We start from the raw sequence: 27762 nt of genomic DNA on the forward strand, positions 1-27762 counted from the left end.
TAAAAAATAACTGCACATGTACAGTAAATGTTATTCTCGTCTTTGTCGTAATCCCCGGCTGATAATCTTTTTTATGTCTATTTTATTTCTATGTTTTCTTCAACGACGTTTCATATGTCGTAGTTAAGTGTGCAACATGACATTGTTGAATCTTTTTATCTAAGGGACTACTGACTCAAAAATATAGTACAAGTGAAGATCCGGGTTAGAAGCAGCCCTTGCTTACATGAAAGAGGCAACCAACGGGGTCGGGTTGTCTGGTTCGCTGACTTGGTTGATGCATGTCATCGTATGCCATGCATTGTATCCATGCTCATAATGTCAATCACTGGATTGTCGGGTCCAGATTCGATGATTTACAGACCGCCGTCATATAGATCGAATATTGCTGATTGCGCCATTAAACAACAAACTACCAAAGCAAAACAGAAATATTTTATAAGATGAAGAAAATGAATTTTACTCGAATAACCGGAGTCGGACGGTTCGAGTGTCAGCTGAGACATACAATTATATAAATGCAATGTTTTCGGGATTGAAGCATGCATTGTGAACATGGGAAATCTAGTCTTATTGTGACTTATTTTTTCCAGGTGATAGAGCTCTTCACAACACAAACGGGTAAGAATGTAGCCTTAAATAAAAGCCTATCGTGTAATATATACCATGTATGAACATATAATTTATACCATGTATGAACATATAATATATACCACGTATGAACATGTAATATATACCAGATAGTTGTTGCAAGGTATTTTGTATGTGCGAAAACATTTTTAGACTCGTACTTTTAAAAATAAGATATCTGGTTTTGCAGAAAAAATGTCTAGCCTCCATACAAAATCCCAGCTCCCATCCCCCTTCAGAATATCAAATGTTCGGTCCCAAGGCGCTTTATTAAACATCAGCTCACTCTTCTGAGTTACACAGGTTATCCACCACGAAGGGAAATGCAGCCTACGACCGAGAAAGTTTAGGTAATGTTAATGTTAAAATATTTAAAATTCACATAATTATCATCAAAAGTAACGAAACACCGATAACTCCAAATGAATTGACGTAATCATCGTGGGTAAGAAAGATTACCTGTCTTCATCACTAGTTTGCCTTTTACGCCCAATAATACCTACTCTCTAATTACCATACACAGTCGAATCTCGCTATCTCGACTTTGACTTTAACTTCACTCTGGAATTGTATACTTTTATCTCAAATTGGTATTTGCCACATCAACTATTTTGAAAAGCGCAAGTAGTGACTGCTTCTGAGCCTCCAGTACTTGTCCTCTGTATATAATTTATCCCAGTTATTATTAACCATTGCCGGCGAAAAATCATTTCAATTTGTCATGGCATGTACGTGATGTGCTTTTAATAGACGACTGTCCGGATATATCGAAATTATAAGAGTCGCTAGGTTCGACTGTATATGAAACTATAAATATATACGGTTAGAATGATTGTTATGCCACATTACGTCACGCGAAGGTCATAATGCAAGGTCATAATGCTTGCAAAGACGCAATAACGAGCTGTGTATTGAGTCTAACATTTTGTTTTACAGGTACTACTGAGAAGGAACGCAATGGCAATGGTTCGGAGAAGGACTCCATCTTGGGTAGGTGTATGATATCACAGTTCACTCCAACAGTGGAATGCACATTGGACGATGACACGAATGTTGAGAATAATAAATTTAGTCACACCGTATCTTATGATAAATGTAGTTCCTCATTGGCCATTCTAGTGAGGTGACAGGTGGGTTAAACTAACTGTTGTCTCTTCACGCCGGAGACCTGGATTCATTTCAAATAATGCATACAACTGGCCTGTCGTTTTCACGTAAGACGCTCGGCATTAAGGGGCTAAAACTGGTCGGCTCGGAGTCAGCATACTGTGTCTGAGTGGGGTATTCTTGTTAAATTGCGGCATAGTATATCAGTGGGCTAGCATTATTAAATCGGCATTAGTCCGGCTTAGTCAACAAGACGTGTATATTTGGTTGGTGCATCTACGGAATCGCTACCAAACTGCCACTTTAACAATTCCTTGGCTGAGAGCAATTAGTGGCAGAACCGTACGCAACCGGTTGAGAGAGCACAAAGCCCGACCTCGACGTCCAATGATACGCAGTAGTTTGCTTCAAGGTCACCGTCAGTCACGCCAAGCCTCTGAGGTGTAAGACGGGACAATATACTGTTTAGGGATGAGTCCAGGTTTCATCGGGACATCGCTGATGATCCTGCAAGGACCTACAGGCGCCCAGGACAACGTTGTAGCGACGCTTGCATTACTCAACGTCAGGTCGAAGTGTAATCGTTAGGAGAGGTGAAATAGAGCTTAGCGTCGCTTTCAAGTTTATTTGCACTTATATAGCGACGTGCATGCATTTGTGTGGGCGTGCGTGCGTTTGCACTTATATAGCGACGTGCATGCATGTGCGTGTGCGGCTGCTTGTACAAATTCGGACTAATGCCGATTATATAGGGCTTTTTACGTATCGCAGTTTTACGTGAATACCCTACTCAGACTCAGTATACTTGTTTTAGCCAGCGCCAGGCGGTCTGGACGTGTGATGGTACGGGGAGGCATCATTTTCTACATTTTGTGAAAATATACGGTTACACGCTGCTTTCTGTATATGCCCCTGTGTATATCTGCCGTACAATGTATTTCAGTGACCACGACGAGCACTCTGTACATCAAAATACGGTTACACGCTGCTTTCTGTATATGCCCCTGTGTACACCTACCGTACAATGTATTTCAGTGACCACGACGAGCAGTCTGTACATCAATATACGGCTACACGCTGCTTTCTGTATATGCCCCTGTGTATATCTGCCGTACAATGTATTTCAGTGACCACGACGAGCAGTCTGTACATCAATATACGGTTACACGCTGCTTTTTGTATATGCCCCTGTGTATATCTGCCGTACAATGTATTTCAGTGACCGAGACGAGCAGTCTGTACATCAATATACGGCTACACGCTGCTTTCTGTATATGCCCCTGTGTATATCTGCCGTACAATGTATTTCAGTGACCACGACGAGCAGTCTGTACATCAATATACGGCTACACGCTGCTTTCTGTATATGCCCCAGTGTATATCTGCCGTACAATGTATTTCAGTGACCACGACGAGCAGTCTGTACATCAATATACGGCTACACGCTGCTTTCTGTATATGCCCCTGTGTATATCTGCCGTACAATGTATTTCAGTGACCGAGACGAGCAGTCTGTACATCAATACACGGCTACACGCTGCTTTCTGTATATGCCCCTGTGTACACCTACCGTACAATGTATTTCAGTGATCATAAAGAGCAGTCTGTACGGGAAGTCTCTGGTGGCAGACCAATCTGAGGGACACGATGCCAAGTCAGAGCCTAGTGGTAAACAAGATTATCTTAGTGTGTTTAAACACATGAACATGTCACACCACACAGATGCGCAACTACTGTATGCGGATATCTTCCATATAGTAACCTCTTGTGCTATCGGTCCCAACTGTGTAAGACAACGAATGCAATGATATTAGTTATAGTGTCATTAATATGATGTCACCAATGTGGTGATACTGGTACGGTGTTACCGGTGTGGTGTTACTGATGTAGCGTGCTCGGTATGATGTCACCAGTGTGGTGTTACTGGTACGGTGTTACCAGTGTGGTGTAACTGATGTAGTGTCATGGTATGATGTCACCAGTGTGGTGTAACTGGTATGATGTTACCAGTGTGGTGTAACTGATGTAGTGTCATGGTATGATATTACCAGTGTGGTGTAACTGATGTAGTTTCATGGTATGATGTCACCAGTGTAGTGTAACTGATGTAGTTTCATGGTATGATGTCAGCAGTGTGGTGTAACTGATGTAGTGTCATTGTATGATGTCACCAGCGTGGTGTAACTGATGTAGTGTCATGGTATGATGTTACCAGTGTGGTGTAACTGATGTAGTGTCATGGTATGATGTTACCAGTGTGGTGTAACTTATGAAGTGTCATGGTATGATGTTACCAGTGTAGTGTAACTGATGTAGTGTCATGGTATGATGTCATCAATGTAGTGTAACTGATGCAGTGTCATGGCATTATGTCAGCAGTGTTGTGTAACTGATGTAGTGTCATGGTATGATGTCACCAGTGTGGTGCTATTGATGTAGTGTCATGTTATGATGTCAACAATGTGGCGTAACTGATGTAGTGTCATGGTATGATGTCACCAGTGTGGTGTTACTGGTATGATGTCAGCAGTGTTGTGTAACTGATGTAGTGTCATGGTATGATGTCACCAGTGTAGTGTAACTGATGTAGTGTCATGGTATGATGTCACCAGTGTAGTGTAACTGATGTAGTGTCATGGCATTATGTCAGCAGTGTTGTGTAACTGATGTAGTGTCATGGTATCATGTCACCAGTGTGGTGTAACTGATGTAGTGTCATGGTATGATGTCACCAGTGTGGTGTTACTGGTATAATGTCACCAGTGTGGTGTAACCGATGTAGTTTGGTGGTAAGATGTTACCAGTGTGGTGTAACTGATGTAGTGTCATGGTATGATGTCACCAGTGTGGTGTTACTGGTATAATGTCACCAGTGTGGTGTAACTGATGTAGTTTGATGGTAAGATGTTACCAGTGTGGTGTAACTGATGTAGTGTCATGGTATGATGTCACCAGTGTTATGTTACTAGTATGATGTCACCAGTGTGGTGTTACAAGTATGACGTCACCAGTGTGGTGTTACTGATGTAGTGTGCTCGGTATGATGTCACCAGTGTGGTGTAACTGATGTAGTGCCATGGTATGATGTCACCAGTGTGGTGTTACTGGTATAATGTCACCAGTGTGGTGTAACTGATGTAGTTTCATGGTAAGATGTTACCAGTGTGGTGTAACTGATGTAGTGTCATGGTATGATGTCACCAGTGTGGTGTTAATAGTATGATGTCACCAGTGTGGTGTTACAAGTATGACGTCACCAGTGTGGTGTTACTGATGTAGTGTGCTCGGTATGATGTCACCAGGGTGGTGTTACTGATGTAGTTTCATGGTAAGATGTTACCAGTGTGGTGTAACTGATGTAGTGTCATGGTATGATGTCACCAGTGTGGTTTTACTGGTACGATGTTACCAGTGTTGTGTTACTGATGTAGTGTCCTTGGTATGATGTCACCAGTGTGGTGTTACTGGTACGATGTTAGCAGTGTGGTGTAACTGATGTAGTGCCATGGTATGATAGTACCAGTGTGGTGTAACTGATATAGTGTCATGGTATGATGTCACCAGTGTAGTGTTACTGGTACGATGTTACCAGTGGGGTGCTACTGATGTAGTGTCATGGCATTATGTCACCAGTGTTGGGTAACTGATGTAGTGTTATGGTATGATGTCACCAGTGTGGTGTTACTGATGTAGTGTGCTCGGTATGATGTCACCAGTGTGGTGTCACTGATGTAGTGTCATGGTATGATGTCACCAGTGTGGTGTCACTGATGAAGTGTCATGGTAGGTGTCACCACTGTGGTGTTACCAGTTTGGTGTCACTGACTGATGTAGTGTCCTTGGTATGATGTCACCAGTTTGGTGTCACTGATGAAGTGTCATGGTATGATATTACCAATGTGGTGTAACTGATGTAGTTCCATGGTATGATGTCACCAGTGTAGTGTAACTGATGTACTGTCATTGATGGGATGTCACCAGTGGTGTGCTACTGATATAGTGTCATGGTATGATGTCACCAGTGTGGTGTAACTGATGAAGTGTCATGGTATGATGTCACCAGTGTGGTGTTACTGATGTAGTGTCATAGTATGATGTCACCAGTGTGGTGTAACTGATGTAGTGTCATGGTATGATGTCACCAGTGTAATGTAACTACTGTAGTGTCATGGTATGATGTCACCAGTGTGGTGTTACTGATGTAGTGTCATAGTATGATGTCACCAGTGTGGTGTAACTGATGTAGTGTCATGGTATGATGTCACCAGTGTAATGTAACTACTGTAGTGTCATGGTATGATGTCACCAGTGTGGTGTAACTGATGTAGTGTCATTAGTAGGATGTCACCAGTGTGGTGCTACTGATGTAGTGTCATGGCATGATGTCACCAGTGTAATGTAACTACTGTAGTGTCATGGTATGATGTCACCAGTGTGGTGTAACTGATGTAGTGTCATTAGTAGGATGTCACCAGTGTGGTGCTACTGATGTAGTGTCATGGCATGATGTCACCAGTGTGGTGTAACTGATGTGGTGTCATGGTATGATGTCACCAGTGTAGTGCTACTGATATTGTGTCAAGGTATGATGTCACCAGTGTGGTGTAACTGATGTTGTGTCAATGTATGATGTCACCAGTGTGGTGTAACTTATGTAGTGTCATGGTATGATGTCACCAGTGTAGTGTAACTGATGTAGTGTCATGGTATGATGTCACCAGTGTAGTGTAACTGATGTAGTGTCATGGTATGATGTCACCAGTGTGATGTAACTGATGAAGTGTCATGGTATGATGTCACCAGTGTGGTGTTACTGGTATGATGTCACCAGTATGGTGTAACTGATGTAGTGTCAAGGTATGATGTCACCAGTGTAGTGTAACTGATGTAGTGTCATGGTATGATGTCTCCAGTGTGGTGTAACTGATGTAGTGTCATGGTATGATGTCACCAGTGTGGTGTAACTGATGTAGTGTCATGGTATGATGTCACCAGTGTAGTGGTACGCGTATAGTTCTCATGGTATGATATCACCAGTGTGGTGCAACTGATGTAGTGCCATTTGTATGATGTCACCAGTGTGGTGTAACTGATGTAGTGTCATTAGTAGGATGTCACCAGTGTGGTGCTACTGATGTAGTGTCATGGCATGATGTCACCAGTGTGGTGTAACTGATGTGGTGTCATGGTATGATGTCACCAGTGTAGTGCTACTGATATTGTGTCAAGGTATGATGTCACCAGTGTGGTGTAACTGATGTTGTGTCAATGTATGATGTCACCAGTGTGGTGTAACTTATGTAGTGTCATGGTATGATGTCACCAGTGTAGTGTAACTGATGTAGTTTCATGGTAAGATGTCCCCAGTGTGGTGTAACTGATGTAGTGTCATGGTAAGATGTCACCAGTGTGGTGTAACTGATGTAGTGTCATGGCATGATGTCACCAGTGTGGTGTTACTCGCATGATGTCACCAGTGTGGTGTTACTGGTATGATGTCTCAGGTGTGACGTATGTGATGTAGTGTCATTGGTAGGATGTCACCAGTGTGATGACACTGAGGTAGTGCCATGACATGATGTCACCAGTGTAGTGCCACTGGTATGATGTCACCAGTGCGATGTCACTGATGTAGTGTCATGGTAAGTGTCACCAGTGTGGTGTTACAGATGTAGTGTCACTGGTATGCTGTCACCAGTGCGATGTCATTGATGTAGTGTCATGGTATGATGTCACCATTGTGGTGTTACCAGTGTTGTGTTACCGATGTTGTGTCATAGTGTGGTGTTACTGATGTAGTGTCACTGGTATGATGTCACCAGTACGATGTCATTGATGTAGTGTCATCGTATGATGTCACCAGTGTGGTGTTACCAGTGTGGTCTTACTGATGAGGTGCCACTGGTATGGTGTTACGAGTAGGGTGCTACGAGTGAGGTGTTACTGATGAGGTGCCACTGGTGTGGTGTTACGAGTAGGGTTTTACGAGTGAGGTGTTACTGATGCAGTGTCATTGGTATGGTGTTACGAGTAAGGTGATACCAGTGTGGTGTTACTGATGTAGTGTCATGGTATGATGTCACCTGTTCATGGTATGGTGTTAGGAGTAAGGTGATACGAGTGAGGTGTTACGGGTGTAGTGTCGTGGTATGGTGTTACTAGTGTGGTGTTACTGTTGTTGGGTCACCAGTGTGCTGTTATTGATATGGTGTTTCCAGTGTGGTGTTACTTCTTTCAGCCTCTGATGCAGTCTGCTCTGGGGTGTACATGGAGGTGCAGCATCCAGACCAGGATGGGAACACAGAGGCTGAGGCTGATGTTGAGGCTGAAGCTGAACATCGGGAGGAAACTCAGGAGGAAGCAGATGGTAAACGACTGAAAATAACTGCGTGATTGGCATCTGTAGAAGTTATTAGTAACAATAAAGACTAGATATTTGACGGATGACAAATTCATGCATTCTATTATGATGCGACGTTTCGGTATTGATCCTTATATTGAGTGAGTGAGTTTGGTTTTACACCGCTTTGAGCAATATTCCAGCAATATCACGGCGGGGGACCCCAGAAATGGGCTTCACACATTGTACCCTTGTCGGGAATCGAACCTGGGTCTTCGGCGTGACGAGCGAACGCTTTAACCACTAGGTCGTCCGACCGCCCCTATCCTTATTCTGTTGTCGCTAAAGAGTGTCAAGCAAGGATTTATATATACCGAAACGTCGCATCATAATAGAATTATGAAGTTTGATATTGATAATAATGTAATTTCGTAAGTAAGTGAGTGAATATGGTTTTACGCTGCTTTTAGCAATGTGCCTGTACATCAGGATACATAAGCAATGTGTTTTTCCCATTGTAGCCTTGTGAAATATTATAGTGGCTTCCCCAACGTCTACATTGAAATGACACCTTGTGAAAAAGAGAATACGAAAAGCATTGTTTATGATAATAATTAAATTCGAAACGTCAGCAAAGTTTCCAACAGTTTTCTTTAACAATGTGGTTGTGTGAGCTGTACTACGCGCAACGCAGAAAATAAAATAAATCTTACCACTTCTGATTTGACTCATATATCATTTTCCTAAATAACACAAGAAAATATGACAAAGGAGGTCGTTTTAATGTTTATTTAGAGAAAACGTTTCTTGACATTACATGCCATGTTAATGACAGCTACGGTATGTGCGCCCCCGTACACCTTCAACAAATACATGTCATGTGTACACATGTAATTCACTAGTCATATTAATACACTGCAGAAAGAAATGCAACAATTGTTAATAATATGTTCATGGTCTCTTTGAAGCTGAAACCGAGAAAATCGTCACCGAAATATACTCTCAAGTGCAAAAGCCCCGCTCATCCCACAAAGGCTCAACAGTCAGCGACGAGGTTCCGAGTGGGGTCATTGATGACCATCCCACAGAGGATGCCTTCCGAGATGTCGGTAAGAGAAAATAATAACGACGACGACGACAACAACAACAACAATAATAATAATAATGATGATGATGATGATGATGATGATGATGATGATAATAATATTAATAATAATAATAATAATAATAATAATAATAATAATAATAATAATAATAATAATTAACTTCGGGCAGAGTACACATGTAGACTTAAGAAAATCAGAGTCCAGAGCTGAACATACGCAATAAAGTAAAAGCCACAAATATTTATGCTGTACCCGTCCTTTCATTTTCTTTTGGTGTTGTTGATTGGACGAAACAACAAATTCAGGGTATTGACACCCTCACACGAAGAGTCATGTCAGACAATAGATCCCCCCACTCTCGCTCTTCCCTCAATCGCTTATATTTACCAGTCATTATGGGAGGACGTGGTTTGATTAACGTTTGGGCTCTTCATGATATTTGTCTGATGATCCTTTTGTGAAGCATGTCAAGACTTTGTTGATGGTTCTGTACTGCTGGACGGTACAGAAATGAGTGTCGGCCCAGACTGAACGACCACTTCTTCGAGTTTATGTGCAGTGTGTTGAGAAGATCAGCAACCCTGCAGAGTGCTTCGCTTGGATGAAGGCGCCTGGCCTGAAAAGTGAAACAGAAGGCTTTCTGTTTGCTGCTCAGGACCAGTCACTTCCCATTCGAAACCGTCAATATGTGATTTTGCATCAAAATGTAAATATGAAATGTAGATTATATAATGAATTTAATGAGACTGTCCAACACATTGTCAGTGGATGCCCAGCTATGACACAAACACAGTATCTTAAACGGCATGATGGTGTAGCTCGATCATTTTATTACCGTCTTCGCCATGGTTATGGTTTTGACACAGAGGTCCACCCATGGTACGACCCGGAATATGTAGAGGGCGTCATGGAAAATGATAAATACAGAATTCTTTGGAAGAGGCCCGTATACAGCCTCAGACCTTTCCAGGCCAACAAACCTTATCTTGTCCTTTTTAAATGCAATAAAATCCTTTATGCAATTGAATTCCCTGTCTGTTTTGACTCTAATGTGATTGACAAGATTCAGAAAAAAATCATACGGACCTCGCTTACGAAATGTCACGCTTCTATCCCAAGTACCAAGTGCCTTGTTTTTCGATTCCCCATTCTCCACTGTTTCCGGTGCCTGAGCTTTGGTATCTCCCTATCTGTTGCCTGACATTGGGAGAGTACCTAGGTTTACTGCCAGAAACGCAGCCCTTCTGGTAATCTGGGTAATACAATGGGCTGTCGTGTTGGGGTGTCATTCTCCTAAACGTTCTGGGTTGGCTTCCTGGGAGGAGTCCCATTCGCCGTCTGGGCTGCGTGTAGGCAGGGAAAGGGCTCTGAGCTGATGACTAACTAACCTGACTGGGTCAGGATCACCCAAACGACCTTTGCTGCATTTATTTATTTTAATCTGTAAATGATAATGATAATGATGAAGGGTTGGATGTTACATCCTCTTTACATCTCACGATACAGGGTACCCATTGACAGTTGGATGAATAGAAACGTATTTCAGACGTGACCTCGTATTTACATACTCATATCCTTTATCAAAGAAACTGTCGATGATGTGTGAATAAAATAGTATATATCAGGTAGTAGATATTGAATTGTGTATCAACTGACTCAATATTATCAGTATAATAACTTTTGAATAATACACATGTCTAATATTAATAATTAAACATAACGTCTCTAAAACGGATTGATGTTGAATGATGCAAGTTAAAATACGCTTATTCAGACACGCTTATCAATAACCTGTTACCAAACCACATTTGTTCATCTCCTTTCAGATTTAGAAACTAAAGAAGAAAGTCCAGGGGATGCTGAGGCAGACGTTGTGTAATTGAAAGAACAATATTAGGGTAAACCCGTGATTGCCACGAAGGAAACTACACATACTATAAAACAGCAAATATTGTAAGATGATGCCTCAAAACCCTGTGGGTGGTTGGGTAGCCTACTCGTCAAAGCCGTTAATTCGTCACGTCGAAAACCCGATTTCGATTCCCCACATGGATACAGTGTGTGAAGACCATTTCTGGTGTCCCCGTCGTGATGTTGCTTGAATATTGCTAAAACGGCGTAAAACCATACTCACTTAAAACCCTTGAAATGGGTCTGCCTTCCTATTAATATTTTGTATCGTGAACTGCCTTTTCGAACGTTGTAGTAGTCTTCAATGTGTCTTACTTTTCACCCGTTGGTCATTGGTAAGCAGCTGGGAGGCAATGCAACATATGCTTGAATTACTATTTGTCATCTTATTTTTACATTCAGTATTCCTCGATTTCTTAGGGCTTCGTTGTGTCCTTGGACGTTTACATTTTAGGTCCAGTCAATCAAACAATAAACACTTCATCAATTTTACGTTCCGGTGAATTACCATGTAAATAGGGACACAAGCATGTCTGTAAAAACGAACTAATGATTTACAGGTCCCATTAATAATATAAAGGATCAGTATTGATTCTGCAACCTGTCATGGTTATATCTGTGTATGTATGTATGGCTTGGTATTGCTGACGAACCATTCAAATTAACAACGACTGTCACCAGAAGTAGATTTGTTACTTGTTAATTTATGACATGACCACACAGGTGACAAACTGAGTTGGGTGTCGCTGCAACCCTGTATCTATGACTTGTATATACTGTCGCAGTTTGTCTATGATGCATATGAACTTTGAATAAATCCACTGTGTGAGTTTGTTCTCGAAGAGGAGTTTCATGAATACAGACCCCCTCAGAAAAAGAAGTTTCACTTCATACATAAATAACCATGAGTTCGTGTACAGTGTAACCATCTGACATTTGCATGTGCGTATATTGCCAAGCACGTGTTTTCTTTTATCCTTCACATGTCCATTTCCTTTTATTAATTCATCCTGCAATTGTCTGTCAGCAATGTACTCATATACTGCTTCATTGCTTAATAAACGCTGTTTGCAAATAGTAATTCTTTATATAGTCCTTTGAATTGAGTTCATACACTTGTGTTTTATATCAAGTTAAGTACCTGTGTGGCAGAAATGAGGCAGTCGTCATGCAATGGTTTGGTAAGAATGAGGCTGTCGCCTTTATTAGTGTAATAGCACACTGGCGTGTGTATACACCACACAGCAGGGATAAGTTTAGATTTTACTCAGTGTCGAAGAATAGTCCAGTAATATTATCGTAATAACTATATGTGCAAGCAAAGCACAAAGGTCGTAAGCATTTTCTATTTGGAGTGAATCGTGGGTATAGTGCTGTGAAAAAAAGGATTGTTAACAGGGTGAAGCACGGATATAGTGCTGGGAAACTTAGGATTGTTATCAGGGTTGAAGCACGGGTATAGTGCTGGGAAACTTAGGATTGTTATCAGGGTGAAGCACGATTGTTATCAGGGTGAAGCACGGGTATAGTGCTGGGAAACAAAGGATTGTTATCTGGGTGAAGCACTGGTATAGTGCTGGGAGACTAAGGATTGTTAAGAGGGTGAAGCACGGGTATAGTGCAGGGAAACAACGGATCGTTATCAGGATGAAGCATGAGTATTGTGCAGGGAAACAAAGGACTGTTATCAGGGTTAAGCTCGTACAAAGTGCTGGGAAATAAAGAACTGTTGTCAGGTTAAACGGGGCTTGAAACACACTGTCAGCGAACATTAGCACGAGGACAAGAGGTGACTTTTGTTCAATTATTTCCGCAATGACATCCGTGCTTCCCACGATATGTACACAGCGATTGTTTCGGTTCAGTCGTGTTTAATAGTGTTATGTGTGAGGTGTTCTGGGAAACTCCCCTTCGTAAACATGATGCACTATACAGTGAGTGAGTGCATGCGTGAGTGTGGCGTGCGAGCGTGCTCGGGTGAGTGAGTGCATGCGTGAGTGTTGCGTGCGAGCCTTCTCGGGCGAGTGAGTGAATGCGAGAGTATATGTCTTTGACAAATTTGACACACCAGGAACCCTCAACTCACTCATTTAAACGGTTCCAGGCCAAGACGAATGCCCCATATGAGGTATATGGATACATTAATTGTATTCAATTGTGCACAATGTCACCTCACACGCATGCACACACGCACAACCCCATCACCCATCCCAACAATCAAAGCTTGTAGCTAGGATGCTGGGATGCTACACCACGGGCTGTACTGGTGGGAAGTACAGGAAGAACACTGACATCTGCTTCCTGTATCCAAGGAGACTTGCAGGCTGTCGTACTTTTGTTCACAGCATATGCAAGCTGAGTCTTTCTTCATCGATTGTAACATGGAGCGGGAATGTCTGTTACTTGTGGCAGTGAGTCAGTTAATCCTTGGACAGGGTAGGTAGATGGTTCTAAAATTGTAGTCAAAGATTCAAGAGCGCAATTACATGACACTGGCACATTAATGTATCAGCATACTAGCATAAATTATAACTGTATCATTTGTGTAGGTATTCACATATAGATAGCCAAACCCGACGGCATAAAAGTCGCTATTGTAAGTTGTGAATTTGGAGACTCAATCAGGGAATCGATCCGAAAATGGTAGGTTTCTAGCCCGCCTAAAGGACGCAACTCTGCACACACGATTGAGCCACTCGTGCTCACTCTTCAAACTACGAATACTGTTTGGCTGACGATTGTTAATCCTGTCTAGATTCTTTATCGGGGAACAAAACAGATTCTCCCACTGATGTTGTTTGTACACAAGGAAGGTTTGATTGTCTGTTGTTTAATGTCGCACTCAGCATTATTACAACTGTATGACCGTGGTCTGTAAATAATCGAGCCTGGACCAGACAATCCAGTGATTAACATTATAAGCTCCGATCTAAGCAATTGGGGTACGATGACATGCATCAACCAAGTCAGTCAGTTAGTCTGACCACCTGATCCCGTTAGTCGCCTCTTACGACAAGCCTTTTACAGCTAGGACGGCTTGCTGAGGACCTATTCTAACCCGGACATACAGAGTATCAACCATAGCTTTTATAGGACGGCGTTCCATTCTGAGATGTATTGACATAAATTTTATTACACAATTAACAATCAGTTATATCATTGAAACTAATATTATTTGTGTTTTTCTTTGAAGGTAATTCTACTTCTGCTTATGGTAAGTATAGTAAGAATAATTTAGTATTTCTATTTTTTCTATTCTATTTTCTGAGACTATTTATCTACTGGTAAGCCAGCTGGTTAAGTTGAACCAACTCACAAAAACGCATTTGAGACAAATAGGCGGTGCACAGAATTTGTGCAAACATATTTGGTTAGTTACAGGTAGAGAAGATGTACGCATGTTTGGCCTCCAGTGTCATAAATTACTTGGAGAAAGAATTACAAATAAATCTCAAGCATTGTCAAAAGCTATCATTTGACGATTTCGGCCAGTGCGCTGTTCGCCAACTTGTACACAATTCGTATGCATACTGCATTCTTCGCAATGGTAGCGTCAGTGGGCGGATCTCATACATAGTCATACGAGGTTAAATGTCAGGTCACAACTAAACTTATACTGGCTTACTGCTACTTAATTAATGCTTGCACTTGTCGAAATGTCATGAATCGGCATGAGATTGAATTGTAAGGAATGCAGAACTGTATTGAAATATCCCTTCCAGTGACAACAATCCTAAAAGTTCGGAACGTGAGTTTTATTGAGTTTCTTTAGTTTGTTTTCTACCAAGCGTTGCAAAAGACCATAACAAAGCGAAGGTTGTCAATGTTCAAATATGGAGAAAAACACAGTGAGTTGATTTCCTGTAAATTTGACAGAACGCTCACAGAAATAGTTTGTAAAGTTTACAAACTTAGTGAATTTCACTGTCCACTAACATGTTAGTAGACTTTACTAATCAGTTAGTGTAGTTTAACTAGGTGGTCTATCGTCACTAACGAATAAGGGTTAAGTAGTAATCAGATACACGTACGTTGTCAGCTTCCTGTATGAGAGAAATAATAATAGGCATACAGCAGCAACACAAAGAATTGTAAACCTCGGTGGCAGTCGAACCTGCAACCGAGAAGAAAAGACTGGAAGACAAACTTCAGCTCCTTCTTTAGGAGACCGGGTTTTGGGGAGACTTATTCCTACGTGAGATAATAGGACATATGTAGTGGTGACATCACATAAAATGACTCATAGGCAAACATTGAAAAGACAATTTCCGCAATCCACAATACAAACACTTGATTAATTGCGAACATTTACCAATTCCAAGCCGTGACAATCGGTGGATCCCGTAGCAATGAGCGCGTATCTTAATTCACTATGGCTAGACCCTGGTGGAGTGGTTCCTGCATAAAAGTCGAGCAATTGGACACTAAATAAAACGGGTCGACCTTGTGTTAATGGTCTGGTGAACACAGGTCAATGGCCGCTCATATACTCAAGATTCACAATTCATTGTTCTGTTTTATCTCACTATTCATTTGATATATTTGTCAAATTCAAGTGAAACCAGGCCCGCTGTTGCACACATGGCATAGGCGTTGGTCACTCGTTGCACACACGTGCTCAACGGGTTGCACGCGATCTGCACGCACGTTGCACACGCGTGTTCAGCGGGTTCTCAACCCTGTGTGCACCCCGTTGAGCACCATGCATGTTACGCGTGTTCTCAACTCGTGTTAGGGGAATGAACTTCTAGGCTGTAGTGTATGCCTCTTTTATTCCAGGAAGAATATCCACTGAAAGCACAACAACTTATGCTGGTAAGTTCAAAAAGAAACTTAAGACATTGCCTCACAAAACCCCTGAAGATTTGGTTTAGAATTCGTCTGAACAGACGACTAACGGGATCGGGTGGTGAGGTTCGCTGACTTGTTTGATGCATGTCATCATGTCCCAGTTGTTTGTATCGATGCTCATGACAGTTACAGAACTGACTGCTTCAAACTCGATATAGCAGGAATATCGCCGCGTGCGGCGTGAAACAAAAAAAAACGAAACAAACATTGCATTACAGATCATAGTATGTGAATATGTTGTATGTTTCGATAACGTTAATCATATTTGCATGTTATTTGTGTTCTACTTAATTCAAAAAAAGAGAAGAATTGTCTTTTAAACAAAATGAGGGATTTTTATGTGACAGGGATAATATTTCATGGATGTTAATGATATCATTTTTGCTTTTATTGTTATTTCAAGATTTCGGGTTTTGGGGAGACTTATTCCTACGTGAGATAATAGGACATTTGTAGTGGTGACATCACATAAAATGACTCATAGGCAAACATTGAAAAGACAATTTCCGCAATCCACAATACAAACACTTGATTAATTGCGAACATTTACCAAGCCGTGACAATCGGTGGATCCCGTAGCAATGAGCGCGTATCTTAATTCACTATGTCTAGACCCTGGTGGAGTGGTTCCTGCATAAAAGTCGAGCAATTGGACACTAAATAAAACGGGTCGACCTTGTGTTCATGGTCTGGTGAACACAGGTCAATGGCCGCTCATATACTCAAGATTCACAATTCATTGTTCTGTTTTATCTCACTATTCATTTGATATATTTGTCAAATTCAAGTGAAACCAGGCCCGCTGTTGCACACATGGCATAGGCGTGGGTCACTCGTTGCACACACGTGCTCAACGGGTTGCACGCGATCTGCACGCACGTTGCACACGCGTGTTCAGCGGGTTCTCAACCCTGTGTGCACCCCGTTGAGCACCATGCATGTTACGCGTGTTCTCAAATCGTGTTAGGGGAATGAACTTCTAGGCTGTAGTGTATGCCTCTTTTATTCCAGGAAGTATACCCACTGAAAGCACAACAACTTATGCTGGTAAGTTCAAAAAGAAACTTAAGACATTGCCTCACAAAACCCCTGAAGATTTGGTTTAGAATTCGTCTGAACAGACGACTAACGGGATCGGGTGGTGAGGTTCGCTGACTTGTTTGATGCATGTCATCATGTCCCAATTGTTTGTATCGATGCTCATGACAGTTACAGAACTGACTGCTCCAAACTCGATATAGCAGGAATATCGCCGCGTGCGGCGTGAAACAAAAAAAACGAAACAAACATTGCATTACAGATCATAGTATGTGAATATGTTGTATGTTTCGATAACGTTAATCATATTTGCATGTTATTTGTGTTCCACTTAATTCAAAAAAAGAGAAGAATTGTCTTTTAAACAAAATGAGGGATTTTTATGTGACAGGGATAATATTTCTTGGATGTTAATGATATCATTTTTGCTTTTATTGTTATTTCAAGATTTAAATTAATTCATTTTTAAATTTAAGCACAAACAACAACTGAGTTAATCAGTCCTGGAATTTCTGAAAGTGAGTTTTATTATTTTTTCATAACAAAGATGTGTTACATAATATATAGCGCCCAGTGCTCATTCCTGGTTAGAATAGTTCCCCAGCAACCTTTGCTGGGTGGAAGAGGTGACTTCAGGGATCGGTCACTGTGTGCTTCGACCGTGAATATCCGGGTTAGAAAAGGCCTTCGGCAACCCATGCTTACCGTAAAAGGTGACTATGCTTGTCGTAAGAGGCGACAAACGGAGTCGGGTGGTTGTTCTTGCTGATATGGTTGATGTATGTCATTGTACCCCCAACTGATCGTTGCTCCTGATGTCAATGATGTGAATATTGCTGTGTGATTTTCATAACAAACAAAAAACGATTACATATCAAATCTTGCATCAGCTAATTTTGATATTTTGATTCTTGATTTTCCACGCAAATATTCTTCTGATTGTGTATGTGCAAACAAGGCCCCCACAAGTCGTACCTTGGTGTCGGAGTTGCCATAGGTGTGAGTGTTATGCTGATTGTGGATGCCATCTGTCTGGCACTGGCGTTTATCTTCAGGTACAAACTAGCAGCCAGAGTAGCAGGTAAAACATACCATTAGATATTTGCTAACACTTGATAAGAATTGGTATATTCAGGACAATATGCTGCATGCTGTAGATATGCGTTAGGAATACAGCAAACGCATTTGCGCCGAAGGATAAATTAGTATTTATAATAATATTCTTAAGCTTCTTTCAAGAATATGTTCATTTAAACTGTTATGATCAGGCAAGTGAGGTTTAATTTGGGCAATATGTCATGCCATTTGTTGACAGCGTCGCATTAAATTAATGTTAACATTCACTATTGTAAATATTGATAGACGTCGTGTAATAAATGTAGGATTACAGAATGATCTGAGTTACTATACTTAGAAAGTTATAAAACAAAATATTATTTTGGAGGGAAATTTTGAATCTTTAAAAATTTAATTTCTCCTAAAAGAGCTCACCAAGTAGCAGTTAATTGAGATAAGGGATAAAACGAATCATGTCAATATTAAAAGATGATATTATTAATTAGGAGGATGAGGGAGAAGTTATTAATGAATTTTTCTTAAATATGACTTGAAACGCGCGAGTAAGTGAATCATTTGTGTTAAAGGCCGTTTTGAGCAGTATTTCAGTTGTATCATTTCGCGCCAACGTTAACATGAGCAGGGTAGGGAAGATTACAATGATGAAGCCGCGAGTCCAGTTCAAAAGCGTGGGCATGGTCAATCTGTGATTGACACCTAGGATTTTAGCAGTTTCACACAGCGAATTGCGGCGCCGACTTGGTCACTGGGGTTTTAGTTCATGTCTCAACATGTGAAACGTAATTAAGCACATCATCAATTTGCGTTCAAGAGGATATTGTTGCTTTCAAATATAGCAAACAATTTGAAAATATTTTTCAGGGACAAAGGAAACGAGTGATACACATATGAGTAGGTAAGTGAAACACTTTTCAAAAATAAATAATTAAATTTTTATTACAATTTCTGTATTCTGACTGAATTGGTCACATGGTATTGCCTTTATTTCCTAAGGAATGCTCAAAATTGAGCCACGCCCAAGCCTTTGCGGACAATCCTAATTACAGTCGAGGGAATTACTCTTTCTGCTCACTTGTATCATCATACACATGACTTTGTAGCGAAGTTCATCCATGTTCATCGTCAACACCATCTTCGTTCCCGACGGCAGGGAATGAATGTACCTATCGCCATTAACCAAAGAATTCGCATTGACTTTTATTATTTGTTAGGGTTTTCTTTTTCTTTTTAACTAAATCTCTTCAAATCTGACGTTTGGGATGGGACATCAAACACCCTGACAAGCACGCCCTCCAACGCAAACCCATTACATACCTTCTCCAGCAAGTGTTTTATATATACACAGGTATTAACCTGAAGTCCTATCTCTTTCTCTTCAGAGTACAAATATCATCTCCCGTCGCCATAACAGGCAGAGACCAGACGCAATCACAAGGTCAGAGTCCATTATTGTGTTCTTATTATTTACTAACAGAAAAGTATTCCTGCAAAAATGATAATAATAATAAAGGGCGCGAAAGTTATCCTTTCTTTTCGACCCACTTCAAATATCAAATTATCAAGTTACAAAACATTTTTGAAAATTGACATGAACATAATCAAACATGTTCAAAATCACAGCAACCCTTCTTGTCTTGAGAGACGACTTACAGAATTAGGTGGTCATGCTCGCTGACTTGGTTGATGTATGTCACCGTGTCCCAATTGTGAACACCGATGCTAGTGACAGTCACTGGATTGTCTCGTCCAGACTCGATACAGCAGGAATATCACTGCGTGCGGCGTTCAACAAAATGTTTTACTGAAAATATCAAATTATTACGTTACAAAACATGTCGAAGTATCGACAAGCACATAATCAGACATGTTCGAATTGTTAACAAGCAGCCTCTTTACTTTCTTACACTTTAAAGTTGAGGAGGCCTGACAAAAACATAAAAGTGACTAAAATAAGTAAAAAAAGGTCAATTTGGCGAACTTCAAGATCTCATCCATGAGGCATGATACATGCTATTTAGTAGTAATTAATTTAGTATTGTTCTTGTTTGCATCTGTAAGAAAATCAGATTGGATAGCTCGTGTCACAATATTAGAAGAATGCTTTCTGAAAACCTCCAACAGTCGTTTGGAAACATTTAATCCTTACCTACGCATTTGTGTTTTGATAGCATGAACATGCAGTTGTTAAAGTGAACAAAGTCAAAATAATGATTTGTAAAATGTGTCCTTATTTCTTAAATTATGCATAACCATACATGTACTATTAAAGGGCCCTTATCACACATTGTCCTTGTGCTAGTGTCGGTTACTAAGATGTGCTTCATGTATTCACTGATATTTGTTAATACATGTCTTTCAGAAGACCGCTCACCAGCAGCTAGCATTGAGTATGAAGCTCTACAGAGAGAAAATGTGGAGGCCCCTCACACGTATGAGCAGATGCACTTCTACCAGAATTTGTGAGCAATTGAAACACCTACAGTGAAACGTCAACGTGTCATCAAGACCCATATGGAAGAAGCACTGCCTATTTGGTTTCTATAATTAAATACCACATGGAGATGCCTTTACGAGCAACTCACATTCTCTGAGTGTTCGTTTTACAGAAACTACATAGCACCATAAGACATTATTCTGAACAGTTGGAGATATCATTATTGGAAAATTAACGTCTGCATCTCAAATACCATTGTTTGCACACTTGCATTATTCATATCATTTTATTTAGACCATAAATCATGGTTCAAGTGACTTTCTAATCAAGTGTGGCACAGATTGATTATAAGCAAATGAAATAAATCATAAATAAGCGTAATAAGGAAACAACTATTTGTTTTGTCTTGTTGAATAGGGTATTTATTGTTGGAGTACATTTATGATTTTAGATGAGGAACTGGACAACGAGACAGTTATAATTTGAGAAAAAATTGCAAAAGGGCAACAAAGTGTTCATTCATTCATTTGTGTTCCCTTAGACAACGACTCGGTCACCTGTATCCCCTGTTCTGGGCCGGGCAATAGTTGACCTTCAATACTGTTAAGAAGAAAAGTTTGAAAATATTAGATAGATACTATACTGCAATACTATTTCTTGAAAAATATTTTTACTATCTTCTGCTAACTCTCATAACTATATGTAAATCTATACAAAGGAATATTTCTTAAAATATTTCAACAAGAAATATATACACTGCGTCTGTTCTGTGAAATGTACATACACCCAATAAAGTCCTGTTACAATGTGATTTTCTTTATATGAAAGAATAACTAACTCGTTCTACTCTAGTTGCATAAATGCAGCTCAAGCAACGTTCTCCCTTCATATCATTTCACGGAAGACTTACAATGAAACATCAATATCAGTATGATGTAATCATTAAAGACGCTTAGCCTATGTTACTTTCTATCGTGAATACCATATGGGACCGGGTTAGAAGTGATCTTCAGAAATCCGTGCTTGTCTCAAGAGGAGACTAACGTGATCGGATAATCGTGCTCGCTCTCTTGGACGATGTATGTCATCGTTTCCCAATTGCGTAGATCGTTGCTCATGATATCAATCACTGGATGTTCTAGTCCAGACTGGGTAATGTACAGACCGCCGTTATACAGCTGGAATATTGCTGAGTGCGGCGCTAAACAACAAACAAAGCGGAGAACGAAATTTTCAACGTGTTCCTGTTTGATTAGTGAGTTAAAATTTAACGTCTCATTTGCATTACAGTATTTCAGCCTTTAGCGACGTGTGTTCCTGTTATATAGACACGTGCACTATATGGCATCATGACAGACAATCATGCCGAAGCACACTATATTTGCAAGACTTTTGCTGATGCTATTTTCCATATTTTGAGACATCACGATTGGAAATTAGTTTTAAATGAACGTTCAAACTGTTAACATCGAAAACACACATTATCTCAAAACTAGCATTATGAACAAATGTGAATACTTGCTGTGTTCATATCAAGAAAACCTTTTACATTTGGACCATCAATCATTGTTCCAGATGACTCACTAATCAAGTGTGTCACAGATGAATAATAAGTTTTGTATTTAAACCATAAATTGGTTTAATGAGGTAACCGCTATTGTTTGGCAATTTACCAAATCGTAAATGATCCACATTTGGGAAGTGTTAAAAGCTGGTGTAAGGCAGGGAGCGACGTTTGGTCATTTAAGGTGGAGAGCTTGAGGGTAAATTTGGCCCCGGCATCACCTCGTTGAAGCGACAGGGGGCGTGTCATGTACGTGGTCGAATTTCCGCGGTAGTAAGTGTTATTAAGGCGGGTTTACTTGTCATTTAGCTGCTGTCATCATTACATTTACATACATATGTAGCAGATACGGCTGTAGTATGGTGTAAGGAATGCATGTGATCGAATAGAAACCTAGAGGTTTTACAACCTTCCACCATTACACTTCGTAAATTTAGTAGCACGGGAATGATAGATGCATATAAGGCCAAGCACACTGTTTTAGGGTTAAAAGATTCAACAGTGTAAACACACATTCAGGAAACTTGTCGGCCATCTTGAAATTGGTGGCCATCGTGAACTTTTGTAGATTTGTCAACAGTCGAAAACGTTCAGCAGTTGTGAATATCTTTTTAGAAACACATGCTTTTTTATCAAAACATTGAACCTCATCTAAAATATAGAAGATATATTGATATTTGGTGGCCATATTAGATTATGCAAATAAGACATATTTCCCAATCTGGGATTGCTTGGGACTTTTAGTATGTTGTTTTCTGGACCTTGTAGAAATGTATTGTGGAGAAAAACATTCTGTTGCAATTTGTTACAAGTGAAACCTTTCTTTGCCTGGAATATTAGGCCAAAAACACGATTGTTTTCAACTGTCTGACTGACTTGCACTAACTCTTTTCGTTTTCGTTGCGCCGTGTTTATTACGGATGTTAATGATTTTGTACCCAATGTTTTATTTTGCATTAGTGATAAAGAAAGTTATGAGTTTCTTGCACGCTCCCATAGTGCTTCAAAGTCATATTATGAACTTGATGAAATGTTTTAGTATTCATGTTCTGCTCATTTAGTATTGATAACAATATATATGTGAAATATATCTAATAATCTGCTGACTACTGAGATATATATTGTTTTAATTTCTTGGGTACAAAATCACTTGGGTACATATTTGTTTTGGGTACAATATCAAATACGTCCTTTTACTGATATACAGCAACTTACCATTCTAGGAAAGAATAAAGTGAGCTGAAAAAAGTCTCAATAAATGTTATTATCTAAATTAGAACATACTTGCACTTGATACTTAGTTCAAATGTGATAGATCAAGTCTACATACATTGATTGAATAACTGAATGTACTTTGACGGATTTTTTATCCAATGTGTTTACATTGCAGATGATAACAGACACCCTCGATGCTAGTTTAAAGAAGAGGGGGACCAGGAGAGTTAGACAAATAATTGAAAACCTGATGATCCAATCCGAGAAAGCAATCTCAGATTTTAGGCAGCAAACCATTGCCGCTTGTAAAAATAGTTATGCTTACATTATTTGAGTTATTTATTAGTTTTGATTAACAAAGGCTGACCAAAATGATACTGGTCATAAATGTCTTCAAGTGGAAAAAAAGAAGTCCCCACACAATTATTAAGACTTACAGTGTAAATTATTTCTGTATGCTTTTAGTATGAAGTTACAAACACAAACCTATTTCAATGTTCTGAAGGTACAGGAAGTACTTGCCTCCATAAACGTTTGGTTTATATGAGTTACATGGTATGTTTCTAAATAATATAATACTATTCTCACTATTAATCTATACTGTTTCTTGCACTTATAGGAGACGGGCCACCTCCGACTCCAGTTAGTCCCATGACAGATGCAGCTGTAGAGGCCATTGGGAGGCAAAATATAAATGTGACAGGAATCTCCGACTCATGTGATTCCACTGCCCTACACCTACTCGATGCCATGACATCGAGTGGAAGGGACATGTGATAAACATTTTAATGTTTATCTGCTTGATATAGCAGTAAAAGTTCTGTAAATGCTATTTTCAAAGACCTCATATTTTATCATCAATTTAATACTGACACAGGAGATATTGCTAGTGTGAAGTCAATCATTGCCTCCAAGGTTGCTGATCAGTTGGCCTTGGGGTGAGCTTACGGTTAGCAACCTGAACAAATTTAAGTCACAGTAAATTGCCACTCACTTATGCTGGGATTATGCAGGGATAATGCTGTCAAGGTTTCAAGGCCGGTCGCAAGTGAAATGTTTCTCAGACCCTGTTTGCATCCATTAATCTATTTATGGGGCAATTGCAAGATCTCCACCTCTAGAGAGCTCATTTTGCGTATTTAATCCTGGCAATGTTTTCACTTTAATTTGGTAGCCGCATAGAAAATATCTCATTGTGCCGCGACTCAGATGTTTGCATTTTTTTGTAATTTGACAGATAGTGAAACGTATGGTTTGGATTTCAGAAAATGTTACATGCAATGCCCTATTATTATCTTAGAACATCTAGACAATTTGTACATTCTACTTATTGGAGCGACATATTTTTAAAACTTTTGATAGAAATAGAACAGTGACCCTTAAAGTTCTTCCACAGTGTTTATCTGAACATTCTTTCCTTTCCTTATTGTGCATCATGTACCATTAACACATGACATTATCCTCCATAAGGTTTACATTCTTAGCATTTTAGTACAGCCATAGTCGTTCTTCACGTGGGGTGCTGAATGTCTGCCACATTGAACTGTTAGTCTAAATTTGGTACATCTGAAATCTTGAGATAATTATTTTATAATACAGCTGAAATTTAGATAGTTTTCCCATATTCTTGTATTGCTTCACGATACCCCACATGCACGTCATTTGTGCAGCAATTGTATGGATATCAGTTTTAACCAAAACAAATATGATAACGTGTAATATCAATATCATTATTTCAGTTGCCCCTAATTTCCCTGTATATAGGACGGGATATCCATATCACAATTTCAGTTGCCACTAATTGACCTGTATAAAGGACGTGATATCTATATCACATTTACAGTGGGCTTTAAAAACTTACCCGTTGGGTATATCAAAAAAAGAACGTGTAGCCAGCATATTATATCATTATACCGAATATCTGTCCAACCATCCGTCCAACAATCTACCTCCCAGAGAAGTGATCTATAAGATTACTTGTGTCTGTGGTGGCTCGTACATTGGTGAAACCTCCTTCCCAGTAGACACAAGTATCAAAGAACATAAGACAGCCCTCTCAGGCCACCAGGAAAGATTCACAAGCCTTCAAATTCAGTCGAAATCCTCTCAATCAAACACCAGAAGCTATAGAAATCAGATCAGAGATCATCGGTATTACATCTCGTCTGCCTATGATGCTCTAATCAAGTCTGGCTTGGTGTTGGAGTGGCTACATGTGTGCGTGTTCTGCTGATCGCGGTTGTCATCTGTCTGGGTCTGGTCTCCAGCTACAGGGGCAGAGTGGCAGGGTGGATATCAGGTGCAAATTCCGTTACATGAAATACATATTGTAGCTAAAAGATGATATCAAAGACATAATAAGGAAAGCAAAGAAGTACAGCGTAAAGCTACGTTCTGAGGCATGACCTGCTTGAATAAAAACGTGTATAACTACTCTTTAAATACCCATATATATATATATAAATTCATTATAGCGTTTAAAACTTCACAAAGAATTCATTTCTTGCGATAAGGATTTATATATACTGTGCCAAAATGTAGGGGAAAGTGGGAAAATATCTTCTGATCTGATATGATCATATCTGCTGGAGAGTAGGCGTTCAGATCAAACGGGTTCTAAAGTTTGGTGTGGCGCACAAGGTCGTTAAAGAGGTAGGGGTCAAAATTGGAATTTGAAATTCTTCATGATATGCATCTGATGAGGTGACCATTGTCAACCTTACTCATGTTGTTCCACTTATCAGTGAGAGCAACACAGAGTTCATTGAGAGCGGTGGGTGGACGTTGACGTTGACGTTCACATCTGCCAATTACGTTCCAGGCGTGTTCTTTGGGGTAATGGTCAGGCCTAAGTGCTGGTAATGGCAATACATGGATGTTTGGCTGTTGGGGGAATTGGGTCACAATCCTGGCACGATTAGTACGTGCATTATCATCTTGAAAGATGAAACGTTGCCAAACACGAATGGTTCAGTGATGTCGTCCCAATAGCATTGACCTGTGGCTCGGCCATGTACAATCTGAAGTGCTGTTCGGCCAGTCATTGTGATACCACTCCATCCATTATTGACCCACCCCCAAAACGACAATGCTTTACTCGAACTCGATTCTTTCGATCATGGAAGCGAAGCCGAGAGTGAACCTCGATTGGTCAGTAAATATGACATATACCCAACGCCAATTATCCCAGTGCTGACGTTCCCCTTACCACTAACGCTTCTGATTCAAATGACGTGCAGTAAGCTGTGGGATGCTACGTGGACGTTGTGCATGCAAATGCCATCTATGCAGACGATTTCCGTCTGGGCATGTTGTCTAGATCTTACACCCGTTGCCTGTTGCAACCGTTCCCTTATCTGAGTGGCAGTTTGCAACCGATTTCTTAATGAATCGTTCTCACTAATCTATCCTTGGCTTAAGTTGTTGCTCTTAGGCGTCCAGAGCGGCGTCGATCATCGACGACATGTGTATGTCGGTATCGAGGCCAAAATCTGCTGCTGACAGATTGAGAAACATGCAGTGTTTGGGCGCTGACGTGTGCCAACTTGAAACATGCCTGTGGCACGTAGACGTTCAGCACGTTGCAAACGTCGCACGATCAGTGCTGTTGCTACCTTAATGATTAAGTGTGTTAAGTGTTTTTGAGCGTTTGGTTCGAAGAAAACAATATGCATCTGCTCACAACCGAGTCGTGGTGACAATAGTAAATCTGGCATACAACCCCTTGCAGGTGCTTGTCTGATGTCACGTGTTTCATGACTGTCACAGTGCTGTATTTTACCTTCATTGCCAGGTGTATTTTCCTGTAGTTTCACCTCAAAACAATATACCCCCACCTTTTTGCATAGTATATAATATACTCTTCAAAAAAGAAACTTGACACTGACTTTCAAAATGTAATATAATGCGATTGTTTCAAAATAGGACACAAAAACCATAATTGAAACACTGTTTGAAGATCAATGTACACAATTTTCAAAACATTAATCGTGTCACCTAGACAGACACACGTACACGATACAGTTAATGTCACAGGGGTACAGAAAATGTCAGTATCGGTTGTGCCCACCATGTGCATCAATCACCTCTTGACACTGACGACCCATAGATGCAATCAAGTTGTCAATAACACGCTGTTGGATGTGCTGCCATTCATGCTGAAGTGCATCAAGAAGCGCCGGAAGTGTTTGGGGCGGTGGATTCCTTCTGCGAACGCGTCGATCCAACTCGACCCACAGATGCTCAATCGGGGACACATCTGGTGACCGGGCTGGCCAAGGTAATGGCTGCATGTTGTTGTGCTGTAAGAAATCCTGACAAACATGTGCAATATGCAGTCAAGAGTTGTCCTGCTGGAACTGTCCGCCATGAACGTTGACGTGAGGAAGAACGTAAGGCTGAAGGATCAAGTCTCTGTAACGCACACCTGTCAATGCACCTGCCACATATCACGAGAGGCGTCCTACCACCGTGATGAATTCCGGCCCAT

General features: G+C 40.4%; 2 protein-coding genes across 4 annotated transcripts in view; both read left to right on the forward strand.

The window, feature by feature from the left end:
* LOC124147992 overlaps nucleotides 1–12171 on the forward strand; it is a 33545-nt gene extending 21374 nt beyond the window's left edge. Inside the window, exons 9-15 of the mRNA XM_046518887.2 lie at nucleotides 594–621; nucleotides 934–980; nucleotides 1567–1620; nucleotides 3325–3405; nucleotides 7976–8104; nucleotides 9046–9186; nucleotides 11010–12171. Coding sequence (XP_046374843.2) covers nucleotides 594–621; nucleotides 934–980; nucleotides 1567–1620; nucleotides 3325–3405; nucleotides 7976–8104; nucleotides 9046–9186; nucleotides 11010–11062 — 533 coding nt within the window. The 3' untranslated portion in view covers nucleotides 11063–12171. The remainder of the gene's footprint in view (nucleotides 1–593; nucleotides 622–933; nucleotides 981–1566; nucleotides 1621–3324; nucleotides 3406–7975; nucleotides 8105–9045; nucleotides 9187–11009) is intronic.
* Nucleotides 12172–13370: 1199 nt separating this feature from the next.
* LOC124147993 lies at nucleotides 13371–21302 on the forward strand. 3 transcript variants are annotated; one of them, XM_046518888.2, is made up of 9 exons: nucleotides 13386–13530; nucleotides 14288–14308; nucleotides 15874–15909; nucleotides 16957–16992; nucleotides 17460–17501; nucleotides 17942–18064; nucleotides 18922–18955; nucleotides 19440–19495; nucleotides 20420–21302. In XM_046518888.2, exons 1-9 carry the CDS (start codon nucleotides 13443–13445, stop codon nucleotides 20521–20523), a joined length of 540 nt encoding a protein of 179 aa, XP_046374844.2. In that variant the 5' UTR covers nucleotides 13386–13442; the 3' UTR covers nucleotides 20524–21302. The 3 variants fall into 3 exon arrangements, with proteins under 3 accessions (XP_046374845.2, XP_046374846.2, XP_046374844.2); XM_046518889.2 differs by lacking the exon at nucleotides 16957–16992 and having other exon boundaries at nucleotides 13371–13530; XM_046518890.2 differs by lacking the exon at nucleotides 17942–18064 and having other exon boundaries at nucleotides 13378–13530.
* The last annotated feature ends 6460 nt before the right edge of the window (nucleotides 21303–27762 follow it).

This window comes from Haliotis rufescens, unplaced genomic scaffold, assembly GCF_023055435.1.
Source record: "Haliotis rufescens isolate VD_foot unplaced genomic scaffold, xgHalRufe1.0.p SCAF_18, whole genome shotgun sequence".
Classification (NCBI taxonomy): Eukaryota; Metazoa; Mollusca; class Gastropoda; order Lepetellida; family Haliotidae; genus Haliotis; species Haliotis rufescens.